At 42.9% G+C, this 20912-nt stretch overlaps 1 protein-coding gene across 11 annotated transcripts in view; it reads left to right on the top strand.

Annotated features, from left to right (window-relative positions):
- The window catches only part of LOC132381790 (centrosomal protein of 63 kDa-like), a 156306-nt gene that overhangs the window by 16771 nt on the left and 118623 nt on the right, over positions 1 to 20912 (top strand). For 9 of the 11 annotated variants that reach the window (XM_059951400.1, XM_059951369.1, XM_059951418.1 and 6 more), the window contains exons 3-4: positions 7440 to 7617; positions 18369 to 18464. In XM_059951400.1, coding sequence (XP_059807383.1) covers positions 7440 to 7617; positions 18369 to 18464 — 274 coding nt within the window. The remainder of the gene's footprint in view (positions 1 to 7439; positions 7618 to 18368; positions 18465 to 20912) is intronic. The other 2 variants (XM_059951427.1, XM_059951434.1) reach the window with 1 other exon arrangement.

Consider the following 20912-nt stretch of genomic DNA (forward strand, 5'->3'; position numbering starts at 1 on the left):
GCTGGACCAACCACAGTGTAAACAACTTGGACAGAATGAAATTTGTGAAGTGGGCCCAAGAAAGATTCTTTTCTCAATATCCAAGTGTAACTTACTAGTGAGGGTGCAATACTGCACCTCAAAGGAAATGAGGTAGGGCAGAAGTGTCAGTGAGCACTCTGAGTCTAGTAACCATAATTATTTTAGTTTTAAAATACAGAGAAAGGTACAACTGGTTCACAGGTTAAGGTCCTGAAATGGGCAAAGCAAACTTTGGAGCCATAAGGTGGGATCTTGCGGTATTTAATTGGTGAGATTGTTTGCACAGAAAGGAGTGTATGTCAAATAAGAGGCCTTTAAAACTGTGGTGTTAAGAGTTCAGGCCCTGCTTGTTCCTGTTAGGGTGAAGGGCAAGGCTGCAGGTTTTGGGAACCCTCGCTGGTTTGAGATATTGAAACTCTGGTTAAGAAAAAGGAGGCATACACTGCACATGAGCATTTGGGAACTACTGAATCTTAATCAGTGCAAGAGGTGTGAGAGTGCATAAGTTAGAGAAAAAAAGAGGAAATGTGAAGAATCTAGTAGGCAAGATCTATGCAAAATCCCAAGAATTGGCAGGGAACTGATATTGCAGGCTTTACTGCAATAAGTATGCATTCGGCACAGACCATAAGGGCCGAGATGGCCTGTTTCCGTGCTGTAATTATTTTATGATTATATGGTTAAAGTGCATTAAGGTGGATAAATTGCCAGGGTCTGGATTGGTGCATTTTCAGATCTTGTGGGAAGCAAGAGGAGAAATCGCGAAGGTCCAAGCAGAGATTTTGGATTTGCCTCTCTAGAGGTGAGATCCTGGAGGACTGGAGAGTGACTAATGTTTAAAAGGGGTTGTTAAAAGAAAACCCAGGAAGCTACAGGCCAGTGAAAGTGACATAGATGGAGAATAAATTCCTGGAGGGGCATGATTTACCAACATTTGGCACTGTCAGTTCTGCGCCAGATTTGACATATTTCTTGGAGGAATTAATCAAGAGGGTAGGTAAGGGCAGGCCAGTGAGACATTGCCCATATGGACTTTAACAAGGCCTTCGAGAAAATCCCACATGATAGGCTGGTCTGGAAAGTTAAATCACACGGGAAGCAGAGCAGAAAGAAATGGTCAAGGGTTGTTTCTCAGACTATGTGCAGGGATCAGTTATTGTTTGTAACCTTATTTGGATGTAAGTGTATAAGGTGTCATTAGTAAGTTTGTAGATGATACTAAACCTACTGTGTTGTGTAGAAGGTTATGACAAATTACAGGGGAATCTTTATCAAGTAGGTATGTGAACTGATGATTGATGAATGGCTTTCAATCAAGATAAATGTGAGGTAATGCACTCTGAGAAATCTGGCCAGATATGACTTGTATAGTGAAAGCTAGGGCCCTGAGGAATACTATTTATTGGAGAGATCAAGGAGTGCAACTGACAAATGAAAGAATCTGCAGATGTTGGAAATCCAAGCAACACACTCAAAATGTTGGAGGAACTCAGCAGGCCAGGCAGCATCTATGAAAAAAAAAGTACAGTTGATGTTTCAGGCCAAGACCCTTCTGGACTGGAGGAAAAAAAAGTAAATAGATCTAAAAGGTGGGGAAGGCGAGAGAGATACACAAGGGGATCGGTGAAGCAGGGAGGGGGATAGATGAAGTAAAAAGCTGGGATGTTGATTGATGAAAGAGATACAGGGCCGGAGAAGGGGGAGTCTGACGGGAGAGAATAAGAGGCTAGGAGAAAAGGGAGGAGGAAAACCAGAGGGAGGTGATATGTAGGCAGGGAGATAAGTTGAGGGAGGGAAAAGGGGTTGGGGAATGGTGGTCATTACCAGAAGTTTGAGGTATTAATGTTCATACCATCAGGTTGGAGGCTACCCAGGTGGAATATAAGGTGTTGCTCTTCCAACCTGAGTGTGGCCTCATCATGACTGTAGAGGAGGTCATGGACTGACATATTGGAATAGGAAGTAGAATTAAAATGGGCAGACGCTGGGAGATCCAGTTTCTTTTAGCAGAGTAGGAGCTCGGCGAAATGGTCTCCCGATCTTCATTGGGTCTCACCGATATACAGGAGGCCATACTGGGAGCACCAGGCACAGTATATGACCCCAACAGACTCACAGGTGAAGTGTCGCTTCACCTGGAAAGACTGTTTGGGGTCCTGAATGGTAGTGAAGGAGGAGGTTTAGGGGCAGGTGTAGCACTTCTGCTTGCAAGGATAAGTGCCAGAAGGGAAATCAGAGGGGAAGGATGAATGGACAAGGGAATCGTATAGGGAGCAACACCTGCGGAAAGCAGAAAGTTGGGGGGTGTGGGGGGTGAGGGAAAAATGTGCTTGGTGGTGCGATCCCGTTGGTGATGGCAGAAATTCCAGAGAATTATGTGCTGGGTGTGGAGGCTTGTGGGGTGGTAGGTGAGGATATGGCAATCCATGTCCTCTACTGTCACGATGAGTCCATACTCAGGTTGGAGGAACAACACCTTATATTCCGTCTGTGTAGCCATCCAACCTGATGGCATGAACATTGATTTCTCGAACTTCAGGTAATGGGCGCCCCCCCCCCCCCCCCCCGCCATCACCATTCCCCATCCCCTTTTACCTCTCTCACCTTATCTTTTTGCCTGCCCATTGTTTCCCTCTGGTGCTTCTCCCCCATTTTCTTTCTTCCATGGCCTTCTGCTCTCTCCTATTGGACTCATCCTTCTTCAGCTCTGTATCTCTCACCAATCAACTTCCCAGTTCTTTACTTCATCTCCTTCCCCCTCCTGATTTCACCTGTCACCTTGTGTTTGTCTCTCCCCTCCCCACCTTGTAAATCTACCCCTCATCTTACTTTCTTCAGTCCTGCCAAAGGGTCTCTTCCTACCCCCCCTTGGAAATGTTGAGTGTTCTTTTTTCCCCATAGTTGCTGCCTGGCCTGCTGAGTTCTTCCAGCATTTTGTGTGTGTTGCAAGGAGTGCAAGTGTGTAGTTCACTGAAAGTGCTGTTGTGTTGAAGGCATTTGGCACACTGGTCTTCATCTGTCAGAACATTGAATATATGGGTTGGGAAGTTATGTTGCAGTTATATAGACATTGGTGAGGCTACATTTGGACCATTATGTACAATTTTGGTCACCCGCTTTTAGGGAAGATGTTATTAGAGTAAAAAGAGAGCAGAAGAGATTTAACGGGATGTTGCTTTCATTTCGTGGTTAAGTTATAAGGAGAAGTCATATAGACTAGCACTATTCCCTGCAAACTAAGAGATTGAGGGGTGACCTGATAGAGGTGTATCATGAGGGGTGCAGTTAGTCTACTGCTCTTGCAGGTACAAAACTAGGCAGGAAATCCTCAAAAATCACCTGAGCTGGAAGCTTTCCAGGGGTTTCATGAGAAATTCTGTGAAAAGCTATTACTGCTGACCCAATCTATGTGGGCCAAGTGGCTTCATTCTTTGCTTATTATACCAGTGCTGGAAGGAAGGAGCTGTATCACAGGATATGGGCAACTCCAAAATCATCACTTTGTACAAGAACAAGGGTGATAGGAGCAACTGCAACAACTACAGGGATTATCTCCCTCCTGAGTATTGTCGGCAAAATCTTTGCTCGTGTACCCCTGGCACGTTTACAAACTCTGGCAAAACAGGTCTACCCTGAGTCTCAATGTGGTTTTTGCACAAGGAGGGCAACTGTCGACAAGATTTTGTCACTCTGTCAACTCCAGAAGTGCAGGGAACAACAGAAACCCCTCTATGTCGCTTTCATCGACTTGACCAAAGCACTCGATCTCGTCAGCAAGGATGGGCTCTTTCAGATTCTCCTCAAGATCGGCTGTCCCCCAAAACTCCAAAGTATCATCAAGTCATTCCATGACGACATGAGGGCTACTGTTCAGCATAATGGCAGCTCATCAGAACCCTTCGCTATTCGTAGTGGAGTCAAACAAGGATGCATGTTGGCCCCAACATTATTCGGCATCTTCTTCTCTCTGCTATTGAAGCACGCACTTGGGACATCGACAGAAGGCATTTACATGCTCACCAGGTCTGATGAGCAGCTGTTCAACCCTGTGCGCCTGAGAGCAAGAACAAAGGTGCAAAATATCTTACATGACATGCTCTTTGCCGATGACGCTACTATAACCTCGCACACCAAACAGCAAGTACAAACTCTCATGGACTGCTTCTCTAAGGCATGCAAGAACTTCGGGCTTACCAGCAGCCTAAAGAAAACAAATGTCCTTGCCCAGAACATACTGGAGGCACCAGTCATTACCATTGACAATTACGATCTAGAAGCGGTCCACAAGTTCACATACTTCGGGTCAACCATTAGCGACACTGCCTCCCTCAATGCTGAAATCAATAGGTGTATCGGCAAAGTAGCATCAATCCTTGCTCGACTCTCCTCACAAGTCTGGGAAAATCTGAAACACGCTACAAAGACCAAGACTGCTGTGTACAATGCATGCATTATCAGCACCACCCTATATGGTAGCGAGACTTGGGCCATCTACTCCAAGCAGGAAAGGAAACTCAATAGTTTTCACCTGCGCAGCCTTTGCCGCATCCTCGGCTTCACCTGGAGAGACAAAGTCCCAAACTCTGAGGTCCTCTCCTGCACTGGACTTCCCAGAATATTCCCGCTTTTAAGATAACGCAGGTTGCGCTGGCTGGGCCACATCCGTCATATAAAGGACAGTAGACTGCCAAAGGACATCCTCTACGGAGAACTAGCAACAGGCAAGAGAAACGTTAGTAGACCCCAGCTTTGCTTCAAGGACCCCTGCAAGCGCGCCATGAAGCCTTAAAAATCAACACAGAGTGCTGGGAGGATACAGCAGATGACCGCTACTAAATGCGAGGTACTCTTCAGCAACACCTGGAGCAAGGCGAAAGAGTGATCCGAAGTCAGTAAGAGGAGTGGAGAGCTAAACGGAGAGCACAGTGTACAGCGGACAACAATTCCATGACACCCTACACATGCAGCAACTGTGGCAGAGCCTGCCATTCCAGGATTGGCCTTAATAGCCACAGTCGATGCTACTAAGGCACAGTCCTCATGATCGACCACGACCGATGGAGACCACATACATGTATATAGTTAAAATACAATAAATTTAATTTGACTTCTTCTTAGTTTTCTCAGGATCTAACTTTACCACTTTTTCAGGGATTATTACTTCTCTTATGCAACGTTAACAGAGGACCTCGTGTAAATGTTAGATGAGTGAGCTCTTGCAGTGTTTGATCAGGTCTGAAGGAATCCCATCATTGCCAGGAGCTTTCCCTGGGACCAGACTGTCAATTGCCTTGCTGAGGTCCTCAATGGTTGGTTCGGAGTTGAGTTCATCCATGACTGGTAGACAATCGATGGCATCAATGGCTGAGCTAACAACAACATTTTCCCTCCAATATAAAGAAACGAGACAACATTTCTCTGAACCACAGTGTAAAGCACAGTAGTACATAAACACACATAATGCACAATAACTTATGAAGGTAAGGATAAAATCTATAGATGAATCAGACATAAATAAGATAAAGTGATTTCATATTAAATACTGTAAGGTACAGAGCTGATTAACCAGCAACACTTCAAATACAATATGGCAAGGAGTTCAGAAGCCTAATGGCCTGGGGGAAGAAACTGTTTCTCATCCTGACCATTCTTGTTTTTGTGCATTATAGTCTCCTGCCTGATGGTAGAAAGTCAAAGAGGATGCTGAATGGACAGATGGGATCCTTAATAATGTTTATCACAGCACTCTGATAAACATCCCCGATGGATGGTCGGGAGACCCCTGTGGTCCTCTTAGCTGTTCTCACAGTCCTCTGTAGAGACTTCTGGTCTGATGCTCAACTACTCCTGCTGAAAGATGAACTTCCTCCCCAGATTAAGCTTTCTGGCAGAGCCTTGCAGGTTTTTATCCTGGATCTCTTTGTATTTAACAGCATTCATCTTCCCATCAATCCTGACCAGATTTCTAGTCCTGCTACTGAAGAGTATCCTCATAGCATGATTATGCAAAAGTCTGCAGATGCTGGAAATCCAAAGCAACACACAAGTGCTGGAGGGTCAGCCAGCACCAATGGAAAAGAGTAACCAGTCGTTGTTTTAGGCCGAGACCCTTCTTTAGGACTGATGCTACCTCCACATAGTGAGGCACAGTATTAGATTTACGTCACACGTGTCGCTTAGTGTCAAAGCTAAAATATTCTACTTTAGTCTCTTCTAACAACAAGACCTTCTTCCACATCATTACTGTACATTCTCAGTGATGCTTCGTAAACTCTGTACGGGCAAGGATCTGCTTTTTAGCAGGGGTTCTTCCTTGCCACTCTTCCATAAATACCCTTTTTGTGGTGCAAGGCATTAGAGATTGTGGAGTCATGAACTTCATCTCCAGTTGCAGCCACTGACTTCTGCAGCTCTCTCAGAGTGACTGTTGATATCGTAATAGCCTCTTTTACAAGTGCCATTCTCTGGTGACCAAGTTTAGAGGGGTTCCCTGACCTACACAGTGTGGCTGTGGTTTCATATTTTTTCTGCTTTTTCAAGATGGTTTCAAGTGGCTCTGAAGATGGTCTTGCTTCTCTATTAACATTTCCCTGACTTTCCTTGAATGCTCTTTCGTCTTCATTTTGGTTTCGTCAGTTGAAAATCTGCCATACCATTGAACCTTACAGAGTGCGAGGGGATATTTATTCAGGTTTGTGCATGCACATGTGCCATAGTTTTGCCACACCTGCACTAGTCCTATATTAATGCTTTTTTTATTTTCCTATATTCTCATTAATTTCCTCCAGATTTTACCATCTGCTTATACTCTAGGATCAACTTAACTAAATAAGCTACCAATCTGCATGTCTCTGTTACATGGAGGAATCTAGAGCATACAGAGGAAACTCCCATAGCCACAGCAAGAATATGTAAACTCTGCACAGAATGTTTTTGGAGGTCTGGATTAAACCTCTGGAACCTCTGGAAATGACTAAATCTAAATCACTGAGCCACAGAAATTTGAGCCAAACAAGGAAAAGTAAAACAAAAACAACTGAAAATCTATGAAAGAACTTGTTTTTTGATACCTTGTTTCCACTGTTGAAAGTATTGTGTACAAAGGAAAATTCTGTCAGTTCTCTGGCATTTCACTGAAGTAGCTCTACAATAGAGCTACATTAGTGAAGCTTGCACAATAGATGCGGGTGTGTCATTGAGTATATGCATTTTTTTTGACTGGACGATAGCACAACCAAATCTAGTCTTGCCTTGTGCTTTCTTGGGGAGCTTTTGGGACGGACCCAAAGGGACAGGGCAGCCTTGTAGAGGCCTGTTGAAAATGCTGCACTCGTTGCTGTATGAATGGGGAATGGAATCTGCAGATAAATATGTGAGGTTCTTTTAATGAGTTTTCCGGCTTTTCAATTGAATTACAGCAATATCCTCACCACCTGTGAAGTTGAATTGCAAGAACTGATGAAGCAGATTGATATCATGATGGCCTATAAAAAATCAGAATGGGAATCACAGCTCCAGTCAGTGGAAACTAGGCTGAAGGTCCGTGAACAGGAGCTTAGTGCCATTCGATTACTGCTTGACCAAAAGCAAACAGAGGTAGGAGAAAAATTCACTGCATTGTTGACTCCAGATATCAGTCTACAACAAACCTTTTTTAGAATCCGTGTGTTAGTGAAACAATGGATGTGATTTTGGTGGAGTGTTGTGAAAGTGGGTATGAAGGACACTGGTCTTAAACCATTTAGAATATAGGCTTAAACACAAAATACTCTGCATATGTTGGGGTCAAAGCAACATGCACAACATGCTGGAGGAACCTACCAGGTCACTTACCAGCCTTCTTCCCACCCTCCCCTCACCTTCTTTATAGGGCCCCTGTCCTCTCCCTCTTCAGTCCTGATGAAGGGTCTTGACCCGTAATGTTGACTGTTTGCTTCCACGGATGCTGCCCGACCTGCTGAGTTCCTCCAGCGTGTTGTGCGTGTTAGAATGTAGGCTTATTGGAGCTAACTCAGGAGAGGTGTGGAAATATTGTGTCAATTGGAGGCCACCTAATCTTTTAATTGTTTACAGCTTCCTAGGATTATGACTGTTGTAAGACCTTCCTATTGGCCTTTGTCCAATAAAACCCCAATCCTTATAGGTAGTAAAAATCTTCTCTCTAATATAAGCCTCCAATATAATGTATCAGTCAGGGCAATGAGTATATGTTAGGTTGTGGTTGTGCAAGATGTCATTCAGGCTGCATTTGGAATATTTTAGTTTTGGTCACCCTGAGTGCAGGGGAGGTCAGAGGAGATTTGCAAGGATGATGCTAGAATTTGAGAGAGTGAGTTATGGATAAAGGTTAAGTTGGGTTGTGACTTTAATCATCGAACTGTAGGAAAATTAGGAGTATTATTAAAGAGATGTATAAAATCATGAGGGGCATAGATCCATTGAATGCACTCTTTTCTCCCCCAGAGTTGGGAATCAAGAACTGAAAGTTGAGTACAAGAGTGGAGAGATTTACTAGGAACTTGAGGGGTAACATTTTCACCTAGAGGGTGGTTTGTATATGGATTGCGCTGTCAGAGGAAGTACATGAGACGGGAACAGCATTTAAAAGAGACTTGGACAGGTACATGTACAGGAAAAGTTGAGAGATTGATATGGGCCAAGCATGGGTAAATGGGACAAGCTTGGATAGGAACTTTGGCTGGCAGGGACTAGTTAGGCCAAAAGCCCATTTCAATGCTGTATATCTCCTTATGATGAAAACATCAAACAAGTAATCTGTCTTTCCTTATAAATTAATTTGTTCTTTTCTAGATTTAGTTCTGGTAATTTTTTTTTCTAGATTCAGTCCTTCCAACGCCTGTGTATTCTTGCTATAATAAGGCTATTAGATATAGGAACAGAATTAGGCCATTTGGCTCATTGAGTCCACTGTACCACAGGAAATAGAAAGGTGTGTCAATAGGGCAATGTTATGGTAGTCATGGGAGATTTTAACATGCAGGTCAATTGGGAAGATCAGGTTGGTAATAGATCTCAAGAGAGTGAGTTTGTTGAATGCCTAAGAGATGGCTTTTTAGAGCATTTTGTCATTGATCCTACTAGGGGATCAGCTAAACAGGATTTGGTATTTGTAATGAACAAGAGGCAATTAGGGAGCTTAAGGTAGAAGAACCCTTGGGAACCAGTGATCACAATATGATTGAGTTCAACTTGAAATTTGATAGAGAGAAAGTAAAGTCTAGTGTAGCAGAGTAAGGGAAATTACAGTGGTATAATAGAGGAATTGGCCAAAGTAAATTGGAAGGAGCTGCTGGCAGGGATGTCAGCAGAGCAGCAATATCCTGCGTTTTTGGGAGAAATGAGGAAGGTGCAAGACGCGTATTCCAAAAATGAAGAAATACTCAAATGGTAAAACTGTACAACCATGGCTAACAAGGGAAGTCAAATCTATTGTAAAAGCAAAGAAAGGGCATACAACAAAGTAAAAATTAGTGGGAAGATTTTGAAAACCTACAGAGAGCAACTAAAAAAATCATTAGAAGGGAAAAGATTAAATTTGAAAGCATGCTAGCAAATAATATTAAAGTGGATAGTAAAAGTTTTTCAAGTATATTAAAAATAAAAAAAGAAATGAAAGGGATATACGACCATTAGAAAATGAAGCAGGAGACATACTAACAGGGTACGAGGAGATGGCTGATGAACTAAATGAGTACTTTACATCATTCTTCACTGTGGAGGATACAAGCAGTATGCCTGATGTTGTAGTGTGTAAAGGGTGCAGTTACTATAAAAAGAGAGAAGGTGCTCAAAAAGCTGGGAGACTTAAAGGTACGTAAGTCACCTGGACCAGTTGAACTGCACCATAGGGTTCTGAAAGAGCTAGTGTTAGAGATTGCGGTGGCATTAGAAATGATCTTTCAAAGATCATTGGACTCTGGCATGGTGCCAGAAGACTGGAAAGGAGGAAGGCAGCAAAAAGGAAATTGGAAGATGTTGGAGTCAATTGTTTAAGATGAGATGATGGAGTACTTGGTGACACATGACAAGGTAGTACAAAGTCAGCATGGTTTCCTTCAGGGAAAATCCTGCTAGACAAACCTGTTGGAATTCTTTGAGGGGATTATAAGTAGGATATAAACATAGAAATATAGAAAACCTACAGGCACTTCGGCCCACAAGGTTGTGCTAAACATGTCCTTACCCTAGAAATTATTAGGCCTACCTATAGCCCTCTCTTTTTCTAAGCTCCATGTACCTATCCAAAGGATAGATAAAGGGGATGTTGTGGATGTTGTATATTTGGACTTTCAGAAGGCCTTTGACTAGGTGCCACACATGAGGCTTCTTCCCAAGCTAAGAGCCCGTGGTATTACAGGAAAGTTACTAACATGGTTAGAGTATTGGCGAATTGGTAGGAGGCAGCAAATGGGAACAAAAGGATCCATGTATGGTTGGCTGTCAGTGACCAGTGGTGTTCCGTAGGGTTCGGTGTTGGGATTGCTTTTTATGCTGTATATAAATGATTTAGATGATGGAATATACGGCTTTGTTGCAAGTTTGCAGATGATACGAAGATCGGTGGAGGGGTAGGTAGTGTTGGGGAAACAGGTAGGCTGCAGAAGGACTTAGACAGTTTAGGAGAATGGGCAAAAAAGTGGCAAATGAAATACAATGTTGGAAAATGGTCATGCACTTTGGTAGTAGAAATAAATGTATGGACTATTTTCTAAATGGGGTGAAAATCCAAAAATTTGAGATGCAAAGGGACTTGGACGTCCTTGTGCAGAACACACTAAAGGTTAACTTGCAGGTTGAGTCGGTGGTGAGGAAGGCAAATGCCATGTTAGCATTCATTTCAAGAGGTTTAGAATACAAGAGCAAGGATGTGATGCTAAGGCTTTATAAGGCACAAGTGAGGCCTCGCCTTGAGTATTGTGAACAGTTTTTGGCCCCTCATCTAAGAAATGATGTGCTGGCATTGGAGAGGGTCAATAAGAAGTACACAAGGATGATTCCAGGAATGAAAGGGTTATCATATGAGGAACGTTTGATGGTTCTGGGTCTGTATTCGCTAGAATTCGGAAGGATGTGGGGGGGGGGGGGGGTTCTCATTGAAATATCGCAACATTCTTGTAAACCTTCTCTGCACTCTTTCAACCTTATTAATATCCTTCCTGTAATTAGGTGACCAAAACTGCACACAATACTCCAAATTCGACCTCACCAATGTCTTATACAACCTCACTATAACATTCCAACTCCTATACTCAGTGCTTTGATTTATAAAGGCCAATGTGCCAAAAGCTCTCTTTAAGACCCTATCTACCTGTTGACACCACTTTTAGGGAATTATGTATCTGTATTCCCAGATCCCTCTGTACTACTGCACTCCTCAGTGTCCTACCGTTTACCTTGGTTTGTCCTTGGTCCAAATCTCTCTGCAAGCTTTGAAAACATTCCTCACTGTCCACTACACCTCCAATCTTTGTATCATCAGCAAATTTACTGATCCAATTTACCACATTATCATCCAGATCATTGATACTGATGACAAATAACAAAGGACCCAGCACTGATCCCTGTGGCACACCACTAGTCACAGGCCTCCACTCAGAGAAGCAATCCTCCACTACCACTCTCTGACTTCTCCCATTGAGCCAATGTCTAATCCAATTTACTACTCCACCATGTATACCTAGCAACTGAATCTTCCTAACTAACCTCCCATGTGGGACCTTGTCAAAGGCCTTACTGAAGTCCATGTAGGCACCATCCACTGCCTTCTCTTCATCCACTTCCGTGGTAACTTCCTCGAAAAACTCTAATAGATTGGTTAAACTTGACCTACCACACACAAAGCCATGTTGACTGTCCCTAATAAATCCCTGTCTATCCAAATACTTGGAGGTAAGTACTCCTTCCAATAATTTACCTACTACTGATGTCAAACTTACCACCCTATAATTTCCCGGATTACTTTTAAAGCCTTTTTTAAATAATGGAACAACATGATCTATCCTCGAATTCTCTGGCACCTCACCCATAGATACTGACATTTTGCAATTTCAACACTAGTCTCCTTCAAGGTCGAAGGGAATACCCTGTCAGGTCCTGTGGATTTATCTACTGTAATTTGCCTCAAGACAGCACAAACCAATCTGTATAAGTTGTACAGTTTAACATGTAGCTAAGGAGTTTATGTAGGAAGGACGGCTTCAGATTTTTGGATCATTAGGCATTCTTCCTGAAACGGTGGAACTGAATAGAAGTGACTGTTTGAACCTGAACTGGAAGGGGAACTAATATCTTAGAAGGTTTGCTAGCATTGCACAGGGTTGTGGACTTTAAACTAGTGTTGCAGGGGGATGGGAATCAGAACCCCAGAACAGATGGAGAGGTTGTGGAGATGGATGTTGCTAAGTCCTTAGACAAAGTCAGGAAGCAAACGTTTGAGCATGCTGGGACTAATGTTCTGAGTTGTTTATATTTCAATGCAAGGAGTATTGTAGGAAAGGCAGATAAGCTTAGGGCGTGGATCAACACATATAACCATATAACAATTACAGCATGGAAACAGGCCATCTTGGCCCTTCTAGTCCGTGCCGAATGCTTACTCCCACCTAGTCCCACCTACCTGCACTCAGCCCATAACCCTCCATTCCTTTCCTATCCATATAGCTACCCAATTTTTTTTTAATGGCAAAATCGAACCTGCCTCTACCACTTATACTGGAAGCTAGTTCTACACTGGAGCTGGTGGTGAACCTGAGGAGGGCTAAGGCACTGGTGGCCCGATTCCATCCAAGGGGTCATGTGGACATAGTGGAGGATTACAAATACCTGGGGATGTGAATGGACAATAAACTGGACTAGTCAAAGAACACTGAGGCTGTCTACAAGAAGGGTCAGAGCCATCTCTATTTCCTGAGGAGACTGAGATCCTTTAACATCTGCCGGACGATGCTGAGGATATTCTATGAGACTGTGGTGGCCAGTGCTATGTTTGCTGTTGTGTGCTGGGGCAGCAGGCTGAGGGTGGCAGACATCAACAGAATCAACAAACTCATTGGTAAGGCCAGTGATGTTGTGGGGGTGGAACTGGACTCTGTGATGGTGGTGTCTGAAAAGAGGATGCTGACCAACTTGCATGCCATCTTGGACAATGTCTCCCATCCACTCCATGATGTACTGGTAGGGCTCAGGAGTACATTCAGCCAGAGACTCATTCCACCGAGATGCAGCACTGAGCGTCATAGGAAGTCATTCCTGCCTGTGACCATCAAACTTTACAATTCCTCCCTTGGAGTGTCAGACACCCTGAGCCAATAGGACTGGTTTCCACTTAACATAATAATTATTTAATTATTTATGGTTTTATATTGCTATATTTCCACACTGTTCTTGGTTGGTGCAACTGTAACAAAACCCATTTTCTCTGGAGATCAATAAAGTATGTCTGTCCGTCTACCACTCTCTGAGTAAAGAGGTTCCCCCTCATGTTACCCCTTAACTCTCAACTCAAGTCCTCTTGTTTGAATCTCCCCTACTCTCAATGAAAAAAGCCTATCCACGTCAACTCGATCTATCTCCCTCATAATTCTAAATACCTCTATCAAGTCCCCCCTCAACCTTCTACGCTCCAAAGAATAAAGACCTAACTTGTTCAACCTTTCACTGTAACTTATCTTCTCTGTACTCTCTCTATTTTGTTGATATCTTTCCTATAATTCGGTGACCAGAACTGTACACAATACTCCAAATTTGGCCTCACCAATGCCTTGTACAATTTTAACATTACATCCCAACTCAATGCTCTGATTTATAAAGTCCAGCATACCAAAAGCTTTTTTCACTACCCTATCCACATGAGATTCTACCTTCAGGGAACTATGCACCATTATTCCCAGATGGTTCTGTTCCACTGCATTCCTCAATGCCCTACCATTTACCATGTTTGTCCTATTTTGATTATTCCTCCCAAAATGTAGCACCTCAAACTTATCAGCATTAAAGTCCATCTGCCAACTTTCAGCCCACTCTTCTAACTGGCCTAAATCTCTCTGCAAGCTTTGAAAACCTACTTCATTATCCACAACGCCACCTCTCTTAGTATCATCTGCAGACTTACTAATCCAATTTACCATCCCATCATCCAGATCATTAATGTATATGATAAACAACATTGGACCCAGTACAGATCCCTGAGGCACACCACTAGTCACCGGCCTCCAACCTGACAAACTGTTAACCACCGCTACTCTCTGGCATCTCCCATCCAGCCATTGTTGAATCCATTTTACTACTTCAATATTAATACCTAATGATTGAACCTTCCTAACTGACCTTCCATGAGGAACCTTGTCAAAGGCCTTACTGAAGTCCATATAGACAACATCCACTGCTTTACCCTCGTCAACTTTCCTCGTAACCTCTTCAAAAAATTCAATAAGATTTGTCAGACATGACCTTCCACGCAGAAATCATAGTTGACTGTTCCTAATCAGACTGGGTATAACCAGATAATTATATTTAACATCTCTAAGAAGGCTTTCCATTAATTTACCCACCACTGACGTCAAACTTACAGGCCGATAATTGCTAGGTTTACTCTTAGAACCCTTTTTAAACAATGGAACCACATGAACAATACGCCAGTCATCCAGCACCATCCTAGTCTCTAATGATATTTGAAATATTTCTGTCAGAGCTCCTGCTATTTCTACACTAACCTCCCTCAACATCCTAGGGAATATCCTGTCAGGACCTGGAAATTTATCCACTTTTATATTCTTTAAAAGCTCTAGTACTTCCTCTTCTTTAATCATCATAGTTTCCGTAACTACCCTACTTATTTCCTTTACCTTACACAATTCAATATCCTTCTTCTTAGTGAATACCGAAGAAAAGAAATTGTTCAAAATCTCCCCCATCTCTTTTGGCTGCGCACATTGCTATCCACTCTGATTCTTTAAGAGACTAATTTTATCCCTCAGTATCCTTTTGCAATTAATATAACTGTAGAAACCCTTTGGATTTATTTTCACCTTACTTACCAAAGCAATCTCATCTTCTTTTAGCTTTTCTAATTTCTTTCTTAAGATGCTTTTTACATTCTTTATATTCCTCAAGCACCTCATTTACTCCATGCTGCCTATATTTATTGTAGATCTCCCTCTTTTTCTGAACCAAGTTTCCAATATCCTTTGAAAACCATGGCTCTCTCAAACTTTTAACCTTTCCTTTCAACCTAACAGGAACGTCAAGATTTTGTACCCTCAAAATTTCACCTTTAAATGACTACCATTTCTCTATTACATCCTTCCCATAAAACAAATTGCCCCAATCCACTCCTTCTAAATACTTTTGCATCTCCTCAAAGTTAGCCTTTCTCCAATCAAAAATCTCAACCCTGGGTCCAGACCTATCCTTCTCCATAATTATATTGAAACTAATGGCATTGTGATCACTGGACCTGAAGTGCTCCCCGATACATACCCCCGTCACCTGACCTATCTCATTCCCTAACAGGAGATCCAACACTGCCCCTTCTCTAGTCGGTACCTCTATGTATTGCTGCAAAAAACTATCCTGCACACATTTTACAAACCCCAAACCATCCAGCCCTTTTACAGAATGGGCTTCCCAGTCTACGTGTGGAAAATTAAAATTTCCCACAATCACAACCTTGTGCTTACTACAAATATCTGCTATCTCCCTACAAGTTTGCTCCTCCAATTCTCACTACCCATTAGGCGGTCTATAATACACCCCTATAAGTGTTACTACACCTTTCCCTTTCCTCAATTCCACCCAAATAGTCTCCCTGGACGAACCCTCTAATCTATCCTGCCAAAGCACTGCTGTAATATTTTCTCTGACAAACAATGCAACACCTCCCCGTCTTGCCCCTCTCATTCTATCACAGCTGAAGCAATGAAATCCAGGAATATTTAGTTGCCAGTCACACCCCTCCTGCAACCATGTTTCACTAATAGCTACAGCATCATATTTCCAGGTATCAATCCATGCTCTAAGCTCATCCACCTTTCTTACAACGCTCCTAGCATTAAAACAGATTCATTTAAGAAACTCTCCATCTCTTAATCTGTTTATCCCTAACGGTGCAAGCAACTTTATTATCTTTTTCTTCCTTCTCCCCTACGTCTTTGGTCTGAGTGCTTCCCTTCTCTGTCACCTGCCTATACTCCCTGACGTACTGTCTACAAGCTTTCTCTATTTGTGAGTTAACCTCTTCTCTCCTAGTCTCTTCAGTTTGATTCCCAACCCCCAACGATTCTAGTTTAAAGTCTCCCCATTAGCCTTCACAAATCTCCCTGCCAGGATATTGGTCCCCTTAGGATTCAAGTGCAACCTGTCCTTTTTGTACAGGTCACACCTGCCCCAAAAGAAGCCCCAATAATCCAGAAACTTGAATCTCTGCCCCCTGCTCCAATCCCTGAGTGTCACATTTACCCTCCACCTCATTCCATTCCTACTCTCACTGTCATGTGACACAGCAGTAATCCCGAGATTACTACCTTTGTGATCCTTCTTCTCAACTCCCTTCCTAACTCCCTATATTCTCCTTTCTGGACCTCTTCCCTTTTCTTACCTATGTCATTGGTACCTATATGTACCACGACCTCTGGCTCCTCACCCTCCCACTTCAGGATATCTTGGATGCGATCAGAAACATCCTGGACCCTGGCACCAGGGGGGCAAACTACCATCCGGGTCTCCTGACTGCGCCCACAGAATCGCCTATCTGACCCCCTAACTATCGAGTCCCCTATTACTACTGCCTTCCTCTTTCTTTCCCCACCCTTCTGAACTACAGGGCCGGATTCCATGCTAGAGGCATAGCCACTGTTGCTTGCCCCAGGTAGGCTGTTTCCCCCCCCCAACAGTACCCAAACCAGGGATACTTATTGTCAAGGGGTACAGCCACTGGGGTACTCTCTGGTACCTGACTCTTCCCCTTCCCCCTCCTAACTGTAACCCACTTGTCTGCCTCCCGTGGCCCTGGTGTGACCACCTGCCTGTAACTCTTCTCTATCAACTCCTCACTCTCCCTGACCAGACAAAGGTCATCAAGCTGCAACTCCTGTTCCCTAACATGGTCCCTTAGGAGCTGCAGCTCAACACACCTGGTGCAGATGTGGACATCTGGGAGGCTAGGAGACTCCAGGACCTCCCACATCTGACACTAAGAACAACAAGCTGCCCTCACACTCATAATTCCCCCTTTCCTCAAATAACAGGAAAAATTGAAAACTGAACCTACCTTGCCTCACCCATTTCTGCCTAAGCCCGTTGAGCTAAAATCCATAAGCTTTCACTGTGCTTCTGGCTCAGTCCGCTGCCCGCAAAACTACGCTGCCCGCTGTATAAGGCTGTGTTTCTTTTAAATCTTCTGCGCTTCACTGCCCGATGTCACACGCCTGTGCAGGCCCGCCTCTCTTAACTCCGATGAGAAGAAGAAAAAATCAAAATGGCTCCCACTGCAGTCCCGCTTTGATTCTCAGCCTTCCTTCTGCAAATTCTGCATGGAATTATAATATTGTAGCCATTAGTGAGACTTGGTTGCAGGAGGGGCAGGACTGGTGGCTCAATTTGTTGTTTCAGATGTCATAGAGTGGGAGGGATTAAAGGGGGATGGGTGGTGTTACTAGTCAGGGAAAATTTCATGGCAGTATTCTGTCAGGACAGAATGGAGAACCCATCTAGTGAAGCTTTATGGGTGGAACTGAGGAATAAGAAAGGTACAACCATGTTAATTGGGGCTTATTATAGACCACCTAACAGTTTGTGGAATTTAGAGGAACAAGTTTGTTGAAAGATTACAGGCTGTTGCAAAAGTTACAGGGTTATGATAGGTGAAAGTGACCCAGGGGAAGTATTAGGCAAGTGAGAGAAGCACCACTCTGACCTTTTACTTCTCATCTGCTTATTACTTCCCCCTGGGTCTCCTCCTTCTCTTCCACTTTCTCCTATGGTCCTCTCTCCTCTCCAATCAGATTCTTCCTCCTCTAGCCCTTGACTTTTCCCACCCTCCAGGCTTCAACTATCAACTTCCAGCTAGCCTCTTTTCCCCCTCATCCCACCTTTTTATTCTGGTGACTTCCCCCCTTTCCTCTTTAGTCCTGAAGGAGATTCTAGGCTAACTAACTAGATTCCAATGGTAGGGGCCTATGGGAAAAAAAACAGATGGCATATCCGGCTGAAACTGATTGCAAAAGCTGAATGAGACAGATGAGGCAGAAATTGAATTGCTGTCTTTGCCACATGTGCATAAGTATCCTTTTGTTTGATTCTTTTGCATAAATAGTTTTTCTGTTTTTCAGGTGGATCTGTTACAAGAGCAGTTACAGGACAGTGAAAAAAATCAACATGATATGGTGGTGCAGTATGAATCACAGCTCAACATATTTCAGGGAGAGGTAGTATCAAAGATACAATTACTTGTTTTCTTGAACAGTGAGTGTTTAAATGGAAATCTCTCTTCCCAGTTTTCTCCTTGAATCAATTTCTCTCCTTTGTCAAATTCACTACCTATGAAAGGTAGTCGAAATGAAGTATTATCCCATGTTCCCCCACAATTCACCGTCCACTGTACCCATCCCAAGGCGGTCCCCAGGTATTGAACAGGTTCTGTTTGTATAAACATCCGTGAATTGATTTCGGCCAAGTCAAAAAATTGCACAAAATTCACTTACTGTCTTAAGCATACCTTAATGGTATTGCAATGAATGGCATCAAAAATTGATAAGAAAGAACAGTTACTAAAAGTGGAAGAGAGGAGAGTAAGTAGTTCATTTGTAGGAGTGAAAGCGTTCTTATAATGAACTTTAGAATTTAAAGATGCAATTGGAGTTAGACCATAAAACAGAGGAGCAGAGTTAAACCATTTGGTCCTTGAGTCTGCTCTACCATTACATCATGGTTAATTTATTATCCCTCTTGATCTCATTCTCCTGCCTTCTTCGGATAATCTTTGATACCCTTACTAATCAAGAACCTATCGACCTCTGCTTTAAAATGTCTTGGCCTCGGCAGCCTAAAGCTGTTCACAGTGCTCCAAGTGCGGTCTAACAAATGTGTTATCAAGCCTTAACATTATCAGTGCCTTTATATTCTAGTCCTCTTGAAATAAATGTTAACATTGCATTTGCCTTCCTTACCACTGACTCAACCTGGGATTCCCAAGTCCACTGGCAGTGCAGATTGCTGAATTCTCTCTCCGTTTACAAAGTAGTCCGTGCTATTATTTCTTCAACCAAAGTGCATGAAGATTCATTTCCTTACATTATATTCCATCTGCCATTTCTGTGCCCACTCTCCTAATCTGTCCTTCTAAAGACCCTGTGCTTCTTCAATACTATCTGCCTCTCTACTTATCTTTATATCACCCATAACCTTGGCCACAAAGCTATCAATTCTGTCATCCAAGCCATTGACAAATAATGTAAAAACAAGTGCTCCACACATTGACCCCTGTGGAATACCACTGATAACCAGCAGCCAACTCAAAGTATTCCCATACTTTGCTGCTACCACTCAGCCAATCTTCTATCCAAACTAGTATTTTTCTGTAAATACATATCTTGCCACTTATCTTTACTGCTTATCTTGTGAAGCAGCTTCATGTGTGGCACCTTGTCAAAGGCCTTTTGAAAATCCTTATAAACAACATCCACTGACTCTTTCACAAATAAGAGAAAATCTGCAGACGCTGGAAATTCAAGCAATGCTCACAAAATGCTGGAGAAACTCAGCAGGCCAGGCAGCATCTATGAAAAAGAGTGCATTCGATGTTTTGGGTTGAGATCCTTCAGCAGGTCTTGGCCTGATACATCGACTATAGTCTTTTCCATAGATGCAGCCTAGCCTGCTGCGTTCCTCCTGTATTTTGTGTGTGTTCTACTGACTTTTATCTATTCTGCCTATTATTTCCTCAAAGAATTCTAACAGATATGTCAGGGAAGACTTCCCCTTAAGGAAACCATGCTGACTTCATCCTATTTTATCTTGGGCTTCCAAGTAGCTCAAAACTTCATCCTTAATTTTGGACTCCTTTTCCAACTGCGGAAGCTAACTTTTCTGTCTTTTGCCTCCCTCCCTTCTTGAAGAGTGGAGTGACATTTGCAATTTTCCAGTCCTGAACTATTCCATAATCTAGTGATTCTTAAACGATCACTTAAGGGTTCCATAATCTCTTCAGCTACCTCTTTAAGAACCTGGGGTGTAGTCATCTGGTCCAGGTGACATCTACTTTCAACTTGCCAAGTACCTTCTCTGTAGTAATAGTAACTGCACTCCCATCTGCCTCCTGATAATACTGAAATTTCTGGCAAACTGTTAGTGTCTTCTACAATGATGACTGATAGGACAAACTTGGGTTGTTTTCTATGCAGTGTTGAAGGTTGAGGCGAGATCTGATAAAGGTTTATAAAATTATGAGATGTATAAATAGAGTAGACAAACAGTATATTTTTCCCAAGGTTGAAATGTTTAATACCAGAGGCGCTTAAGGTGAGAGGGGTTAATTTCAAATGAGATATGAGGGGCAAGATTTTTACTCAGTGCTGGGTGCCTGGAAAGCACTGCTTGGTGTTGTGATAGAGGCAGATGCATTAGGGACTTTTAAGAGGCTTTTAGATAGGCACATAAGTGTGAGTGAAGTGGAAAGATGTGAACATTTTGTAGGCAAAAGGGATTAGTTTAATTGGCCATTTGATTACTAATTTAATTGTTTTGGCACAGCATTGTAGGTGGAAGACCTGTTCCCGTCCTGTATACTTGAATTTGTCTGCCATTTCTTTGTGCCTCAATACTACCATTCTAGCTTCATTTTTCACTGGTCCGATATCTACTCTCATCCCTTTTAG

The sequence above is a fragment of the Hypanus sabinus genome, chromosome 2 (genome assembly GCF_030144855.1).
Source record: "Hypanus sabinus isolate sHypSab1 chromosome 2, sHypSab1.hap1, whole genome shotgun sequence".
Lineage (NCBI taxonomy): Eukaryota > Metazoa > Chordata > Chondrichthyes > Myliobatiformes > Dasyatidae > Hypanus > Hypanus sabinus.